Source organism: Aythya marila (genome assembly GCF_965140915.1).
Source record: "Aythya marila genome assembly, chromosome: 15".
Lineage (NCBI taxonomy): Eukaryota > Metazoa > Chordata > Aves > Anseriformes > Anatidae > Aythya > Aythya marila.
Genome location: NC_139056.1, coordinates 1,293,710 through 1,314,736, shown reverse-complemented (window position 1 = coordinate 1,314,736; position 21,027 = coordinate 1,293,710). Strand labels below are relative to the sequence as shown.

General features: G+C 36.7%; 1 protein-coding gene across 1 annotated transcript in view; it reads right to left on the bottom strand.

Annotated features, from left to right (window-relative positions):
- GRIN2A (glutamate ionotropic receptor NMDA type subunit 2A) overlaps positions 1 to 21,027 on the bottom strand; it is a gene marked incomplete at both ends in the record, with an annotated part of 191,867 nt that overhangs the window by 49,913 nt on the left and 120,927 nt on the right. Inside the window, 4 exons of the mRNA XM_082772697.1 lie at positions 928 to 1,081; positions 1,206 to 1,374; positions 2,899 to 3,104; positions 15,928 to 16,042. Of these exons, the coding sequence (XP_082628823.1) occupies positions 928 to 1,081; positions 1,206 to 1,374; positions 2,899 to 3,104; positions 15,928 to 16,042 (644 nt within the window). The remainder of the gene's footprint in view (positions 1 to 927; positions 1,082 to 1,205; positions 1,375 to 2,898; positions 3,105 to 15,927; positions 16,043 to 21,027) is intronic.

The window sequence follows — 21,027 nt, the reverse complement described above, 5'->3', positions numbered from 1 at the left end:
AATCTAAAAAGAAACTATACTGATATAAATATATATATATATATAATAAATATATAAAATAATAAAATGATTAAAATGTCATAATTGCTCACCATATTGAAGATGTGAAACTGTTCTGTAAGATACCTGTAAAATACTGATTTTTCTTCAGTTTCAATTAGATTATTTTATCTCCACTAGCACTATTTTTCATTTGCAAAATACCTTTGAAAAACTCAGGCAAACCACTAAATATAAAAGTCAAACATAGGCACTACAGTGGAGAGGCAGATAATGAAAGGAGAAACGAACAATAGAAACAAGTAGCAAACAAGGGAAGGAGAGAAGACAGAGATCTTTACTTCTTTGTATCCCACCTCTTTTCTATCGAGCCTTTCATTTCCATGCTGAATCCCCATTGCTCAACTCCATCATCACAACACAGAAAATTGAAGAAAACACTCAGAAGCTTTGCAGTGCGGTAATATGGTCTTTGGAAGCCAGATCTGTTGCCCATTTAGTGTCAGATCTATTCTAATCACGGCAAAGTCTTCTTTTCTACGCTATTCTACGAGGGGGGAGTTCAATGATTTTGTGAATGTGAGTGCTAGAAAAATATGAGACAATTTATTATGGGCTAAAAAGCACGGGTTAATGTGTAAGCAGATCTTGAGGAAGTAATTTTCCTAAATGAAGGTGCTGGGGAATTCTTTTTTGTATTCAAATCATTATCATTTGGTTTCCAGTTACTGCATTTGAAACCAACAGCACTCTCTTCATGTGTTAAAAATCACATTAATCAGTTTGCTGACACCATACAAACTTCCTAACATGTAATTCAAAAAACTAAGAAACATGTCAACACACTATTTAGCTTAACTAACAATGAAAGCTATCCCACTCTACAGAATTGCAATTAAATGATCTTGAGGGGTTGAAGAACCATACCTAGAAAAGCAGATGGTGAAACTGTGCCATTGCTCCGTGACACCATGACACTAATCCCAGTCTCAACAAATGGCACTGAAAAGTCAACCACTTCAGAGCGCTCTTCATTAATAGTGAGAGACCCCACAGCCATAACTGCACGATGATATACCACCTGATCCACAAAGAGAAGACACCACCAATATTACTCAGTAGAGAACACCTCATTTCTCCAAATGAATTTAAAACAAACATTGCTAGGTTCTTACTTAAGAGCTCTTTTACCTAACAGAACTTACTTCACCAATCATTCCATTCCATACATTATTGACTTTTTTGCCATGTTTCCCATTAGTCACCAAATACAGGTCATACGTGAACTTGACAGTTTTAGACAATTTCTTCAAGATATCAATGCAGAATCCTTTGCAGCACTTCTTTACATTAGTTCCCTCATTAGTTGAGTTGCTGTTAAAAGAGAAGCAAGACAAACATTTCTCCTGGGAAAAACAGAACCACCACAACAGCAAGAGTCAGCATATTGTAAAAGAACAATTTTTCAAACTTCCAAGTGACCATTTTTTTTCTGGAATGATGGAGAAATAAAAAACCATGGGATGCTTTATATGGTGCTTATAGCTCTTACTAATCATATTACAGTGGCTTGACAAAATAAATAGAAGGTGGTGGTAGACCTTGTACAACATTTTCTGCTTCAGTTTCTCTCCTACTGGACTTCACTTCTCCATCAATTCATACAGTCTCCACTTACTGATGTTTCTTTGATTTAGATTAAACATTTATTACTTCTGCTCTTAAGATATTATGTACCACACATAATTTAATAATTACTGAACTGCCCAACACATAAGCTGTGTAAAGGCATGGTAGTACACAGCTCTGGAAGCAGTGGGTGTTATTATATCTTTTCCTGCAGTTTGAGAAGGTGACGTTCAGGCTATCTTTGAGTGCAAAGACCACTCTGGAAGGTCAGAAAAATCCTGACAACAGAGAAACCAGAGTCCCAAACTGTGATCACCCATGTAGGTCTTAGACAAGAATTTTTTTATTTTTTTTTAAATAGGCAATATTTTACAGACTTTGAAGAAATTCAAGTCACAAACAAAATGTTGCTTAGAACCTGACTAAGAAGTTCAGATATGTCAATAAAAATGTCCTGGACTTCAGAAAGTATTCAGCAACTTCTGGAAAACTTCAGAAACGTCAATTACATCTTCTAACACCTGCTCAATTAAAAATGTTATACTCATTTTGGAAACACGTAGACTGAAGCATATAATGGGTGAAGCATATAATGGGTGAAGAAGCATTAATGAATCCACAATGACAAATCTTCCACCGTTTTCTAATGATTACTCCAAAATTACAGAGCAATCAAAGCAATGGACTTTTCTCTAGCTGGTATGTCATAGTATTTTGTGCTGGAATAGTTTATCTTGTACCAAATTTAAGCATAAATGCATTATTTTCTATATATATATATATATATATATATATATATATTAATATATATTAAATAATATAATTAATTAATTAATTAATATATATTAAAATAGGTGCATTTCAACATAGCAGGAAACCATTCAAAGAGGACTCATTAAAACAATCTAGTTTTAGAATATGCTATCTTCTTTCATGTGACTGAGAAGGGCCATTTCTAGTTGATTTTGAATTTACTACATACATACTATCTTGTCATTGACTCAATGTTACTTATATGTATATAACCAGAACCTTCTGATGTATTGAAAGGGAAGATGTGCAAAGAAAAGCATGCTGTGCAGGAAAGAGAAAAAGAAAGAGGAAGAGAAATACAGAACAAAAAGCAAAGATAGGAATCAAGAACAGCAAAGTATGAGAAAAAATGTATATACAACAAAAGAAATAAGGGAAAGCATTAATGAGAAAATAGATGAACATTTTGCACTCAAAAGCAAACAAACAAAAAAGGAACACTGTGTATTTACTTACTTAATTTTGACAAATTTACGACATGGCACGGTGTTTTTTTGGCAACTTTCCATCAAAGGATCCACATCCTCAACAATGACAAAGGGAGCCTCCTCCAAGGTGACAATACTCAAATGGTTATCATCCGGTTCACTGTCTGCAAAAGAGCTGTACCTTGGCCAGACAGAGTACTTCAGGCTCAGTGAGTTGTTCTCCCATTTCCCCACCTGAAAAGCCAAGATACACAAGCTGGTGATATCTGATTGCTTGTATTTGACAAATAACATCTCATTAAATACACAGGGATATAGGTACGGGAAATTAGAGTAAAAAGACAGCAGTCCTAGGTTTTTATTATCAAATAAATTTTATTATCAAAATTACTTTAGAAATCTTTAGTAGTCATATGAAGTGGGAAAATAAAGTAAGGTAAAGTTATTTAAAGACTGGATGATACCAGTTAACATGATCTTGGCTATAGGTGCACTGAAATTTGATATTGTCATATGCAATTAAACCAGAACAGCAACCAGACACTCCATATGTAATTGGGACCAATTTGCAGTAACAAGAAAATAGGCCTCAAAAGAAAAAAAGGACAAGAAAAAGAAAACTAATTCCCACCAGGCTAATGAACAAAGTATCCCAACATTATTTCTGTATGTTCTGTAAAGAAAGGACTCTTCAACCATTATTGTTTGAAAAGTCATGGTGAAAGTATTTTACACCCTAGTCCTAGGGTTCCCAAGGTGGGCCAGACGAGGGTTTTAGTAAACACAAGCAGAATTTTACATGACACGGTTTCATATTAGAAATAATGTATTTTATTCTGGTTTAGTTACTGTGAAATAATCCTAAGAGTTTAGCAAGTAATCAAGCAAACACCAACCTTTAGAGTAAATATGCAGTTTTAAGATTTTTGGGGGAGCATAACCAACTTTACTTTAAAATCATCTTTTTATTCATTATTATAAATTACCCAACCTTAATTAATCTGCATTTTTTTCCACTGCCAGAACACCAGCAAGGGGAATATGGTTAAAAAATTATTTAAATATTTTGAAAGCTCTACCATTTTATTTCTAATGGTTGTTTAACTACTTGATATCCATAAATCTAATTGTATGGCTTATCCGAGCAGTAATGACAGATAATATAAATGTGCTACCAGTCCACATAATTTACACCAACACATTTTAATAATCCTTCAGTTACTTTAGCTAAACAAATTATAACATAATCATGAGACTGATAAAATATTTGTTTTGCAAGGAAAACAGTAGGAATTAACAGTACAATGAGAGATTCGGGTCCTAAAAAAAAAAAAAAACACAACTGCACAAAATTGTTATTTTCCTTCTGTCTTCTAAAGACTTTAAAATGAATCACAAAAGTTCCTGAAGAACAAGATTTATATCCATTCCTATTTGGGAAGCACATAAGTACATGCCCTTTGCAGTTTCCTTTCTGTCCTGTTTTTGAGGCAAGGTATTTTGCTGAACTTTAATGTAGGAGGCAGAAATGCCAAATCTCTATATACTTTCATTAGGAAATTAAAAATATCCCAAGGGAATTAGGAAATCACACCTAAATCACTGGGAATCAGGAACTGGATTTATACTGCTTAAAGTTTTAGCATGAAGTTTAACCAAAACACAAGGGATTAAGCCTTTGTGGAATAATAATAACAACAACAATAATAACAATAATAAAAATAATAATAGTAATAGTAGTAATAATAATGCAAAATAATAATTATCTACTTAACTCTATGAAACAGATCCATTGCAAATAAAAAAGTTTGATTGTCAAGTTATGGTACATAATCTCATTCACAGCAGAATCTGTGCTGGTTTATGTTAGCTTACAGAACGTAGTTTATATCTACACCCTAAGTATGCCACAATGTTGGCTGCCTAGAGCAGGGACAATTCCAGACAGATCACTACTTTAATCTAACAAAAAACATGCCAAGTACAATGATGAATTTCAGCAGTGGAAAATGTGCCTGCCTGCCTGCCTTTTCCAACCAACAATAAGAAAAGAGATGTGACTGGGTCTCAGTTTCACTTCCATGTCCCAGAGTATAGCAGTAGCAGCACTTGTCACTACATTACACTACATTACCTGATACAGGTCTATGTAATTCAAAGCGTTTCCCCCTGCAAGCCATCTCCACTGTATATTGTTGCCACATGGATCAACTGGAATACAAGCAGCCCACCATAATACGAGTTTGTCTGATCTTATCAAAAATGTGATGATTGCTTTGTTTTTAAAAGAGGACTCATGATATATTTTCAATAATTCACCCACATCTTATTGTTTTGAGGAGGATACACCCACTGATGATTTTAAAGGGATGAATTTGTTGAAATGCTAGTTTTTTAGACAGATGCATCTGTACAGAAGTGTGTGTTGAGCAGGTCTCTAAAGTTAGGTTCAAACATTTTTATCCTCTTCATTCCATTATCTCCATATTCACTGATTGTACCTTTATGAAAAAGTAATTAAAAATTAAGACCTTCACTTCGGTCTCAGGGCCATCCCTACTACTCTGCCTGAAGATGTCTACTGCTGCACTTCCAGGGAGTCACACTGAATTCATCAGGGCTTTATACAGGCACAAATCTCATGTCCATTGCAGGTCATCCCTACTTTGTAGTCAGGAACCCTCAGCATCAGAAAGCACAATGGCAAAAAGTACAAACAAAAGATTTCAAAGTCATGAAGAACAGCAGAAAAGCAAATGGCAGAAAAGTCCTGAAAAGCTTTGTTGTTTGGCTAAGAATAGTAAATGAGGAAGAGTAATGCCTCTGAGTCACTCCTTTTCCTTGGGAAATATTTGTGTTGGATTTGCTAGTTCTGATTATTAAATGGTTAGAATAGATGATGGATTTGCTCTGTTGCTGATACTAGACTTGGAAGTAAACAGTTTTCTTCATTTGGTATTTTGATTTTGCAATAGTAATATTGTTGAAGAACACATTGCACTTTCTATCTTTCAGCTACAGTTTTGAATGATTAAAATGCTTTTCCCTTTTTCGTTTATTTTAAAAGAAGGGTAAGAATTTAGTTTTATGCAATTAAAGCACATAGTCAAAATACACAAAGATTTTTATACTTACATTAGAAGACTTTCAGCCTCTGCAGAACTAATTATAGCATTGCGAATAAGAATCTGAAGGGTATTAATTATTTACATAATGTTTTGTATCCTCGTATATTATTTAGATCCTTCAACATTTTTGTGCTACCAATAGTATCAACTCTTTTACAGAGTGAAGGATTGAAATGAGAGAGGAAAGCTGTAGATTAAGGAAAACTAAAACATGAATATGTTTCTGTTGAGATTAAGAGAATTTATGAAGTTGAATACATATTTTGGTGTCTTGCAAGATCAGCATTTATGTCACTTCAGGAAAAGTCAGATCTAGTTCTAGATCCAATCAGTACCTGTTCTGAATGCCTTTAAAACCTTCAAAAGCTTAGGGAAGAAAAAACAAGTTATAACACATGTTGAATGATTTCAGAACTTTATATAGAGATATGTTTATAAATTGTAAAAATTTCTGTGCAAAGTCAAATGTTAAGTCCTTATTCAGCACTGACTGTTAAAGTGACTTGACTATAACAAATATATATATATATATACATATAAAATTAACTGAGTTTAAAAAAGCATGCAAGTCCTGACTTCACCTCTGAAGGGAAGGCCACTATAAATACTCCAGAAATAAATAAAAAAAAAAAGTTCATATGTAAAATACAGAAAGTAGGATATGAAAAGTTCAACTGCTATTTTCAGTAGGAGACAAGTGATATTTGAATAAACCATTTTACAGTGAAATAGCTTACCTACCTGGACAGCTTCAAAATTCAGCTGTCTCCAGTGTTTTGCAGTGCTTGTTTTTAGAACATGCTACTTCGTGTTCATGATAGCTACTCATGAAATGAACTAAACATGGCATCCTCCAACCAAGTTCAAGCATCTAGATTTGAGGTAAGAAAGTGCTCTTGTTTAAATTAGCATGCTTACCTAATAATACTGGTATCCCTGATACAAATATTCATGAAATAGCCATGAAATCTGAAGTTACCATTGTAATGCGGACTATGCTAAACCATTGATAATATGAAGGTAAAACTATGAAACAGAAAACAAAGATACTGCTGTTACATATCAATGAAATGCAACCTGATGCTACTAGTTTTTATCTAACAATTTTAATTGTCTCACATCTTGACTCATTGGGGTTGATTTTCAAAGAATTCAGAATAAAATCTGATCTATTTGAATCACACAGTACAACAAAATGAAATAACTGAAAAAAGCAAGGCAGGTGATTGTAAAAGTATAAAGGCTTAATATCTACATTGTTTCTTGTAAATTACCACATGATGCAAAAGTTGCAGAAAAAATGAAGCACTTACTAGAAGCTTTATATTTTAAAAGCAAATGTCAGCAGAATACTCATTCTTACAGAGAGAGAGAAACAAGAAGTGGAAAATACTGATCATTTGCTCAAGTCTGTTTAATCTTTTGTTCAAATGGCTGTTATATAAAAGGAATATAATATGCAGCACATAAAAACTATAGTGCAGTCACAGGAAATCTGCACGTTTGAAGCACTGTTGGCAATATATCCTTCATCTTTGCATTCTAACACCATGCAACTTAATTTCTCTGCCGAAGCCTTTCTCTGGTGAGTGCTGGAACCATATAGCACTAGAAGCCTTTTCACCTAAAAGTTCCAACTTGCACTGATCTCAAGTGAACTCTTTGACATTCAGATTGCCAAATTTCTATTTGATAAGGTGGAACAATGTTATAAAAGAACTTTCCTGAGAATAATTTCCATTTTCCTCATTTCTTGAAAGAAAATTGTTCCTCTAGAAAGAACAAAAATTGAAAGAAATTTGAATTTGAAAGAAAACTGAAGTAAAATTGAAAGAATTGTTCCTCTTGCCCTGAAGTGGTCAGGCAGTTGAACTAGGTGATTTTTGAAGGTCCTTTCCAACTGAATTACTCTATTCTATTGATCAAAGTGCACTTTTGTGATGTCCAAAAAGATAAATAAAAAAGGTGCTTTAATGAAGAATTTGCATGTATAGTCCTGGGCTTGCTATATAGAAATATATGGTCATTTATCAAAATATGTTGAGATAAAAGAATTTCAGCTGTCCCGACTAAATACTTTTTTTTTTTTTTTTTGGCTTGAGTTATTAATTCATAGAATTTGAAATTTTAATTTATTTTTTTTTTCTCCAAGACAGACTAGAAACTTTTTTTAAGATTTCAAAACTTAGCGTGGGTCAGAGAAATAATTTCCACTAGCTCCTGGAAGCAAGACTACCGCTCCAAAGAATCCAGCTGAAAGCACAGCTCATTAATAGTAGGCAGCCAGAGACATATTCCAGCTGCATCAAGGTGAATCTCACATATTTGAAGTGGTGTGGCAGGCACAGCCATCCTGCATTTAAAATGAAGCCAACGTAAGATGCAACATCTATACTTGGTGTAGCCACTCTGTAATGACAGGAAACTTTGCTATAGATGAATCAGGATGGTTTTCTCTGTCTCATCTGCCTTCCTTTCCTCTTTCCTAGTAGATTAAGTCTATTTAAAATCAACCCCCATTTAAGTGTAACACAACCATCTTTGTAATACACAATAAATGTTTGTTCATTGTCTTTTGTATTATAAAACAAGGAGTTCCGTTTGAGGAGCGGGAGTTGCGAAAGCTTTCTGCTGAAGTAAGATGTATAATACTTGGCTAGACACTATGAAAATTCTTTTGCTTAATGTAACAAAAAAGAGAACCCTCTCCCCTTCTCTCCTTCTGCATCTCAGTTGCCTCTTTTGTTCAAAGACCCTGCTGCAAAGCTCATGTAACCATCTCCTGATAAGTTGCTAAACTAGTGTATCAACATCCTGCCTTCCTGTCTCACGCTGGGCCAACATGACCAAATAAAAAAAGAAGTTGAACCACAACGCTGAGGAAGACTACGGCCTTCATCTTCACGACCACCAGAGGGACAGAGACGACCCCCTAGCAACAGTGCGCGCAGTCGCAGAATATACCAGGATGTGCTGCGTAATCCCGGAATTACCAAGATATAAAAAGGGACCCTGGCGGGGGTGAGGTGCACGCCGTTGGTGGAGCCGAGACTCCCCGGCCGCCCAGCGCTGTTTTGCTTGCTGTTGCTTACTCAGTAAATTCCTTTCTATTATTAATGCAATGCTCTCTGAAAATTAATTAAGGGGGCAACTTATAACAATCTTCACCTGCAACCACGTGCTGTTAGAAAATCCCATGTGCTAAAGAATTATTTCCTTCTCTAGGCACATTAAGAACACAGGAAAAATATAGACTTTTTTTTCTAATATGCGTTCTTTAAAATCTCTGTTTTTAGAATGACAACCATTTAATTGAGCATTAAATAAAATAGAGAAGAAGTATTTGGACTTCTGGATTATGCAATGTGTAAAATGGAACTACTGAATAGTTCGATGAGAGGTCTGAAAATTTGATTTATTCTCCAAACAAACTCAATTAACTATATTTAGTTACAGTCTATAGCAAATCAAGCAAGCTACAAAGAAGAGAATAGCATGCTTAGAGTGCAAAGGCATAGAAGTATGTTTAGAAGGTGAGTTCTCATTCTGTCTAGACCTCCAAAGAATTCAATTAACAGTACTACAGTAGTTATAAGTGAAATTGAGCTTATTTTCAGTGGATGCTTCATTTCAGATATCTGCATTGCTAGATTCAAAAACAGAGGGGGAATGTAAAAATGCATTGAGATGGAGCTACAAGTAATAAACCTGATAGTGTGTATTTATAAAGCAAACTTTTTTGAACCAGAAAATTCAAGCTGAGAATAATGTTCAAAAAAGGCAGACATGCTCTGCTATGGAACTGTCAAAAGCTGCACCCAACTAAGCTTTACTCTGCTGTATGGAAAAGCCAGGAAATATCCAGATGTTTCTCATAAATTTCTGTCATTCCTACCTAGATTGCTAACACAGCAGTGTGTGGCCTCAATCCCAGAGGAATATGGAAGATGACCCACACTTGAAAAGAGGGCAATAGGATTGTTTTTGGGAAGGATCCTACCCCAAATGATAAAACCTCTTATTTATGGCCAAAAGACTGGAACTCTTAAAATAAATACCTGCATACAAACATACATAAAGTTGCTTCACACATACAGGGTTTGTTTCACTATTGTCGGTGCAAAACCTATAAAACTTTCAAGCGTGGACTTCAAAGCAGTGCTCCCATTATACAAATACATGTACATTTATCGTTGTGTTTCTTTGAAACATCTACAGTCTTTCCTGTTTCCTCTTCATGTATGCGCTGGAATTTTCCTGTTCATTTAATCTCTACAGTATAGAGGACGAAAAACAGAAAATAGTTGAGAATATGGAAGAGTTTGTTTGATGTCTGCCTGAATTAGCAATGATAGGGTCCTCATCTCACCCTCCCTTCATTCATTTTCTGAACACTGCAGCAGAAGAGGGCAATAATGAACTATTTGGTGTGGTTTTGTGTAACAGCTACAGATACACAGCTAGCGTAAAGAGAGGAAAAAAAGTTGCAAAGCTACTTATTACTGTACCCCTCAGAGTTCCCTCTCCTGCTGCACCCTAAGCCAGTCTCTAAATAATGTCAGTGTTGGCATGAAAAGAATGTCTGTCACACAGGCATCTCAGAGAAAACAAACAAATAACTCAGTCCTATCACCCTCTTCCCAGCAGATGGGAACTGTACGCAGTAACACAGTCATCATCCTTTTGTAAGGAAAAATGTCACATGATGACACGGATGCTAAATGCACTCCCAGGATTACCCGACCAAACCTTTGAAAAGATAAAAAAAAAAAAAAAAAAAGTGATGTTTTTTCTGCACCAAACACACACATATAGCAAACATACTTTTTGAGCTGTCACACTTCGCACTTTTGGGAAGAAAATAATGCTGAGCAAACACAAAATCTAATTCATCTTGCTTTATAGAAAAACTATTCGTTACTTTTATTTCACCACACTTTTCCACTTACAAGGGAGAGCTACTCTGGCAAGTCTTAACAGAATAACTAGGAAGCATAAATTGACTTTGTCAGGTTAGCAATAACAAGTAGCTGCGGAACAAAGCACACAAGCAAAATCCTTTCCCCAGAAACAGCATCTGTTGTATTCCTTCTGCTGCAAACTTTTGTGCCTCTGCATGTTGATCAAGGTCCACATTTCACAATGACATTCTAAATTTAAATGACAAAATACGATGAGAGCACTTTCATATCTTATTAATGGGGAATGGTTTAAAGTCCTAGTTGGTTTGAAGGCATCCATTTTAGGACTTTGAAGTTTTCAAAAATTGCTGCAAAATCTCATATGGGGTATGCAAATGTACTGCTCTTCCCTCATGGCGGCTCCTTACACTGACAGGAAAGCACCAACACTGGGACCATCAGGGCTCAAAGGAAAATTAAGTACCCACAGAGATTATAAACAAACGGGAAGAAAGAAAAGCTACTAGCTCCTGTAGCCTCGTTTTTAATACAGAATTATTAATCAGCACTCCCCAGATCCTCAGTGGTTGATACAGCTTTGGTACTGGGAAATGTCCCAAATAACTTTGTGTAGCACAGGAGTTCAAATTTATGCCAGGGAAATCATTTTATAAATTAATTATGTCATTAGAAAGAAAGGAGATGAACAAATGGACGGCCTTTGCTCCACCTGCCAGGTAGGGAAGACTTTTTGTCACCCTCGGCACATACTGAATATCTTTCAGCTCTCCATGTGTCTAAATGGCCACACCTTTACTTCCAGAAAGGAAGAGCTGCTCTGAAAGCAGCTCCCACACTACTCCCATAATCTTAACTATTAGCTATAAATAACAGGAACAAAGTACACTTCACCACCCCTTTCCATGGCATTTACATTTCCTTTACAGCAGCAGAGAGAATCTTTAAATCCTGCATTGTCTTCTTGGGAATACAGGATTTAAAGAATGCTGCATAACAACTGGCACAATTCAAACAATTCAGCATAGTAAAAGCTTAAAGGCCTTTCCCTTAACCAAGTAAAAGCCACTAATACATAAACAAGATACAACTTGCATGCAACAGCAAGTGTTAGGATAGAGTAAGTCTTTACAGTAAGACTAAATACAGTAAGCAACATGGATGAAACACTGAAAGTAACAACCTAACACATGTTAAGAAGCATGCTGTATCTGCTGTAGCCGTCAGGTTAGGCCACAGAGCTACTGACAAAAGATACACTAGCAAATGGATCATGCACTTTCATCACAGAATCACAGAATCACAGAATCATCTAGGTTGGAACAGACCTCCAAGATCATCGAGTCCAACCTCTGACATCACACTAACAAGTCCTCCACTAAACCATATCACTAAGCTCTACATCTAAATGTCTTTTAAAGACCTCCAGGGATGGTGACTAAACCACTTCCCTGGGCAGCCTATTCCAATGCCTAACAACCCTTTCAGTAATGAAGTTCTTCCTAACATCCAACCTAAAACTCCCCTGCCACAACTTTAGCCCATTCCCCATTGTCCTGTCACCAGGCACATGGGAGAACAGACCAACCCCCACCTCGCTACAGCCTCCTTTAAGGTACCTGTAGAGAGCGATAAGGTCACCCCTGAGCCTCCTTTTCTCCAGGCCAAACAAGCCCAGCTCCCTCAGCCGCTCCTCATAAGACTTGCTCTCCAGACCCCTCACCAGATTCAATGTCCTTCTCTGGCCTTGCTCGAGTACCTTGACATCCTTCTTGTAGCAACGGGCCCAAAACTGAACACAGTACTCAAGGTGCAGCCTCACCAGAGCCGAGTACAGAAGGACAATCACTTCCCTAGCCCTGCTGGCCACACTGTTTCTTATGCAAGCCAGGACGCTGTTGGCCTTCTTGGTCACGTGCCTTGTCAACCTAATTTTGCCACTGCTATTTATATTCAAGTATATGATTTTAATATTGGATTGATTGGTTTTATTTCAATTAATTTTCCAAATTCAAGAAAAAAAGGAAAAGACTAATGGACTGTGAAGTCTGCACCTCAGCGAAGTTAATAGGCTGGGTGAGATGTCCAGGTCACACCTCACTGAGATAAGCTTAATGGGGGACTTGCAGCTGCTACTGCTGGACCTCTGAGACTTTCTTCAGCACTAGCAGTGTTCCTGCAGACTTTTGGTGATAGTGGGGCAGCACTGTTAATTCTGGCAAATTTATCAAGTTTCATTGAAACAAGCACATTAAGCTTGTCTTCTTAAAAATCTCTTGCCTAAGAACAGCAGCCTCATCAGCTGTCAAGATATAGCAGGAAGACTATGAATGTTGATGTCAGAAGTTTGAGCAGCTGCTCTAGGATCTGTCAAAATAACTTGCTGGATGCCTGCTGAACATGCCCAAAAGTGATTTTCAAACTATTATCATCCAACCAGAATCAGTTATGGGACAAATCCCCAAGTCAACCCCATTTACATATGAAGTTTCCGTTTCAAAGTATTGATACTGAGTCATTTGTAAAGGAAAAAAGAACTTATTTTCCTAAGGATAAGATATATGCTCTTCAACTATGCTTGAATGTATTTTCTATAACCTCAAGCCCTGAGTCAAATAGATCAATTTTTGAGACCAAGGAAAAAAATGTATTTAAATAAAAGCATGTTATTATACTAAAACCACAGGAAATTGAGTTTTCATATTAAATCTTGTATTTTCAGGAGAATACTGGGTAAAAAATTGTCCCATACAACACAATTATTCTTTCTTACATGAATAATAAAGTAACTATTTGCAATTTCTGTGTACATTAGTTACGTTACTATTATTAGCATCCTGTTGCATTGTCGGTTTTTCACATGAGTAAATCATTTAATTAGGTTCTAGGACTTGATGTTTTCCTTATAGGATTGAGAACATTTAATAAGACTGTAATATACTGTAATTAGAAATAAAAGCATGCACCTGTCAGGAAACTCAAAGCAGAAAATGTTGTATCTCCGATGACTAACTTTGACAGTTTTGAAACCAAGCAAAACAGTGCAAGGAAAAAGCCAATTTCTTTCTCCTTGTTTCTACAAGATATGGAGTGAGGAAAGAAACTTGGAAGGAATGTCAAGATGGCACTACAGATATGTACAAATAAATCAAGAGGTGGTCAAGAGTCTTCTCATGTCTAAGTCAGAGGAACATTTCTGCTATTTCTGAAGCGCAGAGTGATATTCTACTGCTATAAATGTGGGGTGCTCCAACATGGCCGAGCACTGCCTCCAGTTTGCCAGGATAATTGATTAGTCAGTTTATTTGTCTTCATCCACGGAGGCAGAGATCAGCTTGAGGTTGGAAGAATAATTCTGGTGGTGACAGCCCGTTCTTGGCTGCCTTTTGCTTCTGCCCTCTGACATAATTAAACCTGGCTGCCTTCCCATAGGACAGAGGCATATGACAGAAGCAGATACAAAAGCTGCAGCTAGGGGCAGGTTGTCTCTACCAAAGTAAGTTGTCTGGCCTGCTACCAGAAGGGCTCTAAAGCAAAGGCAGCAGCTAGGAGTAGATGCATCATATTTTCTGGGCAGCAGCACCCCTTCAGTTACTCTTCATCTTTCCAGAAACCCCTCAAACACGGAGGGATTTACCAGATGGAAGATGTAAGCCTCAGCCTACAGAGAGCCTTGTAGCCCAGTGCAGCAGGTGTACAACATGCTGTACAACATGCATGGTTAGATACAGAAAAAGCTGGACTAAATCTTCCATTCTCTCATATGGGAGACACTCAAGGGTTAACAAAGGCCCAAACTATTTACTGGAAATATTGTTGATTCATATATTCAGCACTTCTTCTCATTTGCTAGTTCATTTCAAGAACGTCTATGTCCTCTTGTCCTGTGAGCAGCCACTTTAGAGAAGTCTCAAGAGACTAAATGTATAAAGTTATGATACCGTGAGCATTGTAGTCTGCCTCTATAACCATTTTCTCCCTTTGGTGCCATACTAATATTCCCCGTGTAGAATAACATTTTTTTGCAGAACATTATATGTGACGTGCAGACCATTGCAGAATTATGAAAATTTCTTAGCTTATTTTAAAATTGTTACTGAGAAAGAGATTCCTCCAAAGATTCAGATTGACACATTTCAATAGAATTAAATTTGTCAAGAGAATTAAATTTGCATCAAATGAACATCAAGAAATACATAGCATAATCTACAACTACTCTCAGTGTTTTGCATGACTAGCATATTTACTGAGATGTCCTACAGTAATTCTTATTTTGTCATTATTATTCAACATCATGAAGAGCCTGGCAGTCTTACAAACTGGATTTGAACATTTATGGGATCCTAAAACTATAAGACAAAAGAGCTCATAGATTTCAGCAGCAATTTAGGTAATGCATGATCATGCTTTATGAATTTAAAATAAATTGGGGGTGGGGTGGTACAGCTGTATTTTTTTCTTATAGTGTAAACAGTTTCTAAGGTCCTGTATTTTTAAAACATATGACTACAAATAATCCTGCAAAACATCAGAGCCAAAATTGAGAATAAAATCTGCTTAAAACCTGTAGAAAGATAAGAAAGAAGGAAAAAAATAATTTAATAAAAGCAAGTAAAAAGGACTTTTCTGTAGAGTTCCTGGAGTATGTCAAGATATATAAATCCACCCAAGCTTCAGTAGTTAAAGTTAGTTAAAATTCAAGTTTCGGGAAATTTTTCAGTTCACCATTTTATTTTACCAAATTGTGAGAAGAAATGTAATGTACATTTCACATAAATCTTCTGAAATCCATGTGGCCTACCTTCATTGATATGTTGCTTTCCCTATTAAAATTCATTAGACCTACTCAGAATAAGATAAAATTATTTTCTCTGAGCTGTTGTGACAAACCTGCTACAGCAGAATATCATCATTGACATGTGTGATGTTAATCTGTCTACCTGTCATTAACAGGGTTCTACCAAGTCTCTCCTACCTCCTCTCAATCTTTTACCTACAGATGATGCTCACCTTCTCCCATTCGCGATCTTTGTTCAGTACAATCACCACCAGCCTGGGATGTGCCTGATAACCATCAGCTGTGAAGGACAAATCTTTACCTTCCCAAGTCACATTCATCATAAACCTAGGAGAAAGGAAAAAAAAAAAAAAAAAAAAAAGGTACAGTGAAAAATTAATGAGCTGTCCCAGCAGTTAATGAGCAAGCTAATTCAGTCATCAGAAGCACTGATGAAGTCCATGCATTAAATTCTGTTAACACTGTAAAAAAACATAAAGTGTTTCAGTACCATTTTAAGCACATCCACATCAGAACTGTGTGTAACATCACACTTTCGTCTCACTAGTATAATACTCAGAGGTCACTGTATCTCTTCTGGCTTCATCTGTTTAGACCTCCAGGAGTCCTATCAGCCCTTCCTGACACTGCAGCTTTGCATGCTGTCTCTGAGACACATGAATAACTTCCACTAATAACTTCAGAAAAAAAAAAAAAAAAAGACAGACATAGAAACTTTGAAGTTCATTCATTTCAATATTTTCAAGAAGAAAAAAGATTTATATTTTTATTTAGGTTAATTTTCAGTGGTTTACAAAACATATATAAGCTAATTAACATTTCAAATGAAAAAAAGAGGGAGGATTTTGTTGTTGTTGTTGTTGAAAATGTTGGTTCAATCCCAAATTTCCTGCCTTTACTGCCTCTTGAGCATTGAATCAAGAAAATTGTTTATTTACCACAGGCTCCTGTGTAACTTTTCAGCTTCAAAAAGAAAACATATCCAACTGAAAATTTTGTGTAAATTTCTGTCAATGGAAGGATATTACTCAGGATACTACAATAAGAGGAGCCACAGCACTATTGCTTGCTTTCTCCATCTTCCTCCTCCTCTACTGCCATGCTAACCTATATGTTCTAAAGACAGAAAACTACTCCTTATAAGCAATCCTGGCATCAGCAGAGATTACATCATCTCTACCAAGTCATTCCCGTTGAAGGTCTTAAATGCCTTACTTAGTTTTTGCTAATTTTAATATAGTCTACTTTCTAATTGCTGCTTTCCATTCATCATTGAGACATGTAGCCTCTTTTCAAAAGCATTGTGCTTTTGGTGGTTCAGAAATGCCGGCATTCTGACTATCTAATAAACTCTTCTTTTGGTCTAGACTTTTCACACAAAATAATTTTCTCTCAAAATTTTCCATGGAATTGTAACATAATTCCATATTTATATTTGTTCCATTTCTACATAGCTTCAGTAAATCTCAGCAAGAACAGATTGTTTCCACTGCTCCAGGGTCAGAAAGAGTGATGAGAAACTGCAGTTTTTATTTAAAGCACAAATATGGAAACTTGCTGCCAAGAGTCTGCACACAGGCCAAGCTCTCCCTGGACTGTGATATTGCAAAAATCTATCATTTTGCACATTGTCTGAAACTCTCTCACCAAAGAAATTTGGGAACGAAAGGGAAGTGAGTAAAATTATGGTATTGGTGTTGATGTACTTCAGTCATATTGAAAAAAAAAAATCTAACTCTAGGTTGTCAACATGAGCCTGACCAAGCTATCCTGCGGGTGGGAGGAAAAACCTGAAGTCCCATCCTACTTGAAGATCTTATGGCACTTCCAGAAGATAATGTACCCTCCACCATATATCCACAGTCTGAAGAGACCTACACCGATTCTCAGGGTATTCCACTGGATGAATTCAGTCCAGGTTTTCTCTTAGGTGCTCTCCTTCTGGAATTCCCCACTTAACGCTTTCACGTCCTATCCCTCAGATGGGTGTGCTATGGAAGGTATTAAAGTTACTCTAGATATTCTTCATACATTCTTCTGTAATGTTTTATCCACAAGAAACTGATATATTTTACATGGTGGGTTTTTTTTTCTAGTAGCAGTATGGTCTCCTGGTGAACCTGACATCGAAATAATTATTTTGTCTCTTGTTCAAAGGAGGCTTAGTATAGACTTAGCTGACCGAAAATCCCAGCAGAAACACACTAAATAAAACAACATAGACCCAGAAGAAATAATGACATTGCATCATAACAGTTAATAATTAAATGTGCACTGCCCTAAACAACCATATTAACACAATTCAGTACCGGTTTGACAGTAATTTGCAAATTCACCCACTGCAATAACACATATTTTATGACAGACTTGCAGCGTGAAAATTCTCCCCTCGGCAGAACTTTGCTTTTCAGTTGAACTAATTTCCCATATACTACATTTTTCATCCAGCACTAAAAGAGCTTGCTCAGGAATAAAAAAGCTTGTTTGCCACCTCAAGAGCAAGCGGCAAACCACTGGACAGAACTTGTGCATACACATAGAAAGCCAGCAAAACGCTCACTCACTGCTGAAAATCAAGTGCATTGTGACCCACGGAACAACATGCTGAGGAGAACACTGCAAGGGAAAAGTAAGGACATAATGTGAAAGCATGCGCTACTTGTATTCATATTTATGCACCCTCATTCACACGTCTCTCCTTTGAAATTCCTACAGATGAAATAGCCCCCCACAAGGAATGCCCACTTCTTATAGGGCCAGGCACAAATGAGCTCATCTCTACAAAACTGGAGGCTGAGGACTTTGTGTCTGGCTAAGGGCTGGACCACAAATAAGGCTTTGGTGTCCAGTCAGGATTTTAATTACAAAGCCTGGCGATCAGGCTTGAGTTGAATACTTCTTTTGTGAATTTTGTTGGGATTGTTACCCCAGATTTCAAACACCACTTATCACATTTTGGGGATTTATGTGCAGATCCTCCAGACTAGAAGCCATTCAATGGCCTTAAGAAGATGCAGTGCTGTAGCTGCAGTAATGTTCAAGCACTTCAAAATACAGATGAAATCTAAAATGAAAAACTGGATTCATTGTATATTTTAAACTGTGAATTTTCAAACCGTTGAGTAGTGAAATCTGCAAATTAAAAAATGGCCCCTAATCTGTAGAAGTCTCTTAAACACATATTGCCTGACTCATCTACAAAGGTATCAGTGAATGAGCAGTCTGAGCTACCCCAGTTTCTCAAATTGCAGCAATAAAAAAGAACTTCAAAGGGATTCTTGTTTTCCCAAGCAGGGTCTCCTGTACAAAATTCATCAATTGCCTGTGTTTTTCAGAAACCAGTGACTAATGTCTACATTCACTTTTGAATTGTATTTTTCCTCCACGAAGGACAAGACGTCCTGCTCTGCTTTTACTGGCAAGGATCCTAAGGTACCTGTCTCTCTGAAAAACAACTGCATGCTACTCTATTCCTGGATAGGAAGAGTGAGGAAAAAATAGCATTTATAGTCTACGTTATTATTACAAAGTTCTAAATTTGCCCAAGATTAGTTCTGTGCAAGATGTCTTTGGTTTCTTAATTGGTCAAAACATATTTCTGAAGTAGTTTTGGAATTGCCTATTCCTGTTCTTAAATAATTGCAGTGCTTGATTACTTGAGCTCCTTACTTTAATGGGGCAATTCAGCATACACCTTGGATTAGTAGTTAATCTGCTTTCACACCTCATTAATGCTACAACCTTTGCAAAGACATGATAGCAGGAGGCCTTGTGATGGTGGTATGATACTGAAGTGTTAATTGACTTTTGAAAATCCAAGTTCATGACTAAGACTCCCCAGGTGAAACATGTATGAAAGATGGGAATTTGGGGCAGAAGTTAAGCTATTCTCATACTGAATTCAAAACAGGCTTTTATCATAAAATGGGCCAAGCCTGTACTACATTTCATAAGCATTTTTAAACATTTATACTTTTTTTTTTCACCTTCTTCAACAAAACTGAAAAAGAGAAGTGCTAAAACACAACGGAAAACTGTTCACGTTGAATTTACAGCAACCATCTGAAGCACCAAGGTTACAAAACCACTCCTCTGAAGATTTCCAACTTAATTTTTATAGATTCAGAAAGATCAAGCGGTTCAAATAAGGCATCGGATTAATGCCAAAACTGTGCAATATTTACCCAAATTAAAAGTCAGATATTTTCCAGAAGAAGAACACATTTCAGTAAGGTGGGATTTCCTACACTTTAAATATTATATCACAACTTCACTGACTCCACTTTCTATTATGGGGGAAGACAGCAGAAGGATGAGAGTGCTACCTCAGTTTTTAGAAGACTGCTTTAACGGTCAGCTGAAACACCTGCAATGCTGTGACCACTCCTGGAGCAGAATCTTTGAGGCTTTTTGTTCTAGTTACACAACAGCAAACATGCTTCCAAACTGTAGGATTTCTTCTGATGTTTAACACATGTATGTATATGCAAGATACACAAGCATTGCCCTAATAGATTAAAGTATTTGAGAGCAAAAGCAAGGTTTAGTCTATTCTGTGGCAAGCATATATTTTAAGTAAAAATAATGAAAATTATAAAGATCGTTTTGTCGCAAACAAAGATCATTCCAGTATTCAGGGAAGTCCTCACTTGGGAGTACTTTTCCCCATGCTGTACCTCTGGAATGCCAGGCAGGGAACATCCTTGCAAATATTAATTCATAACAAGCAAGCATGCCTGGGCTGAAATCAGTGTGAAATCCACCCAGTGCCCAGCTCCAGAACAGATCACCAGCTGGGAAAAAAAGAATGGGTAAGGCAGAGGCAGTAATGAAAACTTATCACTCCTAAGCTACCTCCAAGCAAGGGAACTTTGTTATCAGACCTGAGAAACCCATCACAAGACCTGATGGCTGCATGGAGCAGAAAGCCCCCGGGACTCCAAGAGCTCAAGCCTGTGACTCCGGCCCTTACCCTGCAGCGGAAAACAGCTCAGCAAACCCAATAAATCCCTCAGATGCTATCACTGCAGACAATCATTTTTTTATTTAGCGCCTTCCGCACCATGGGGCAGTGTTTCAAATCTGTGACAACTGCAGGCAATGAAGAGAAACAGTGGAGACTTCGGGAAATAAAGGTTTCATAAAAGCAGCTCTCTGCCTCCTTTCCCAAAGAAGGGACTTCCAACATGAGTTTTAAAGTAGATGAAATACCTCATAGGTTCTGCTGTGAAATCTGGAAAATACTTATCAAGAGAAACCTGACAAAAAGTGATTTATCATTAAGAAACAGATTTCTTAAAAATGTCTATAAA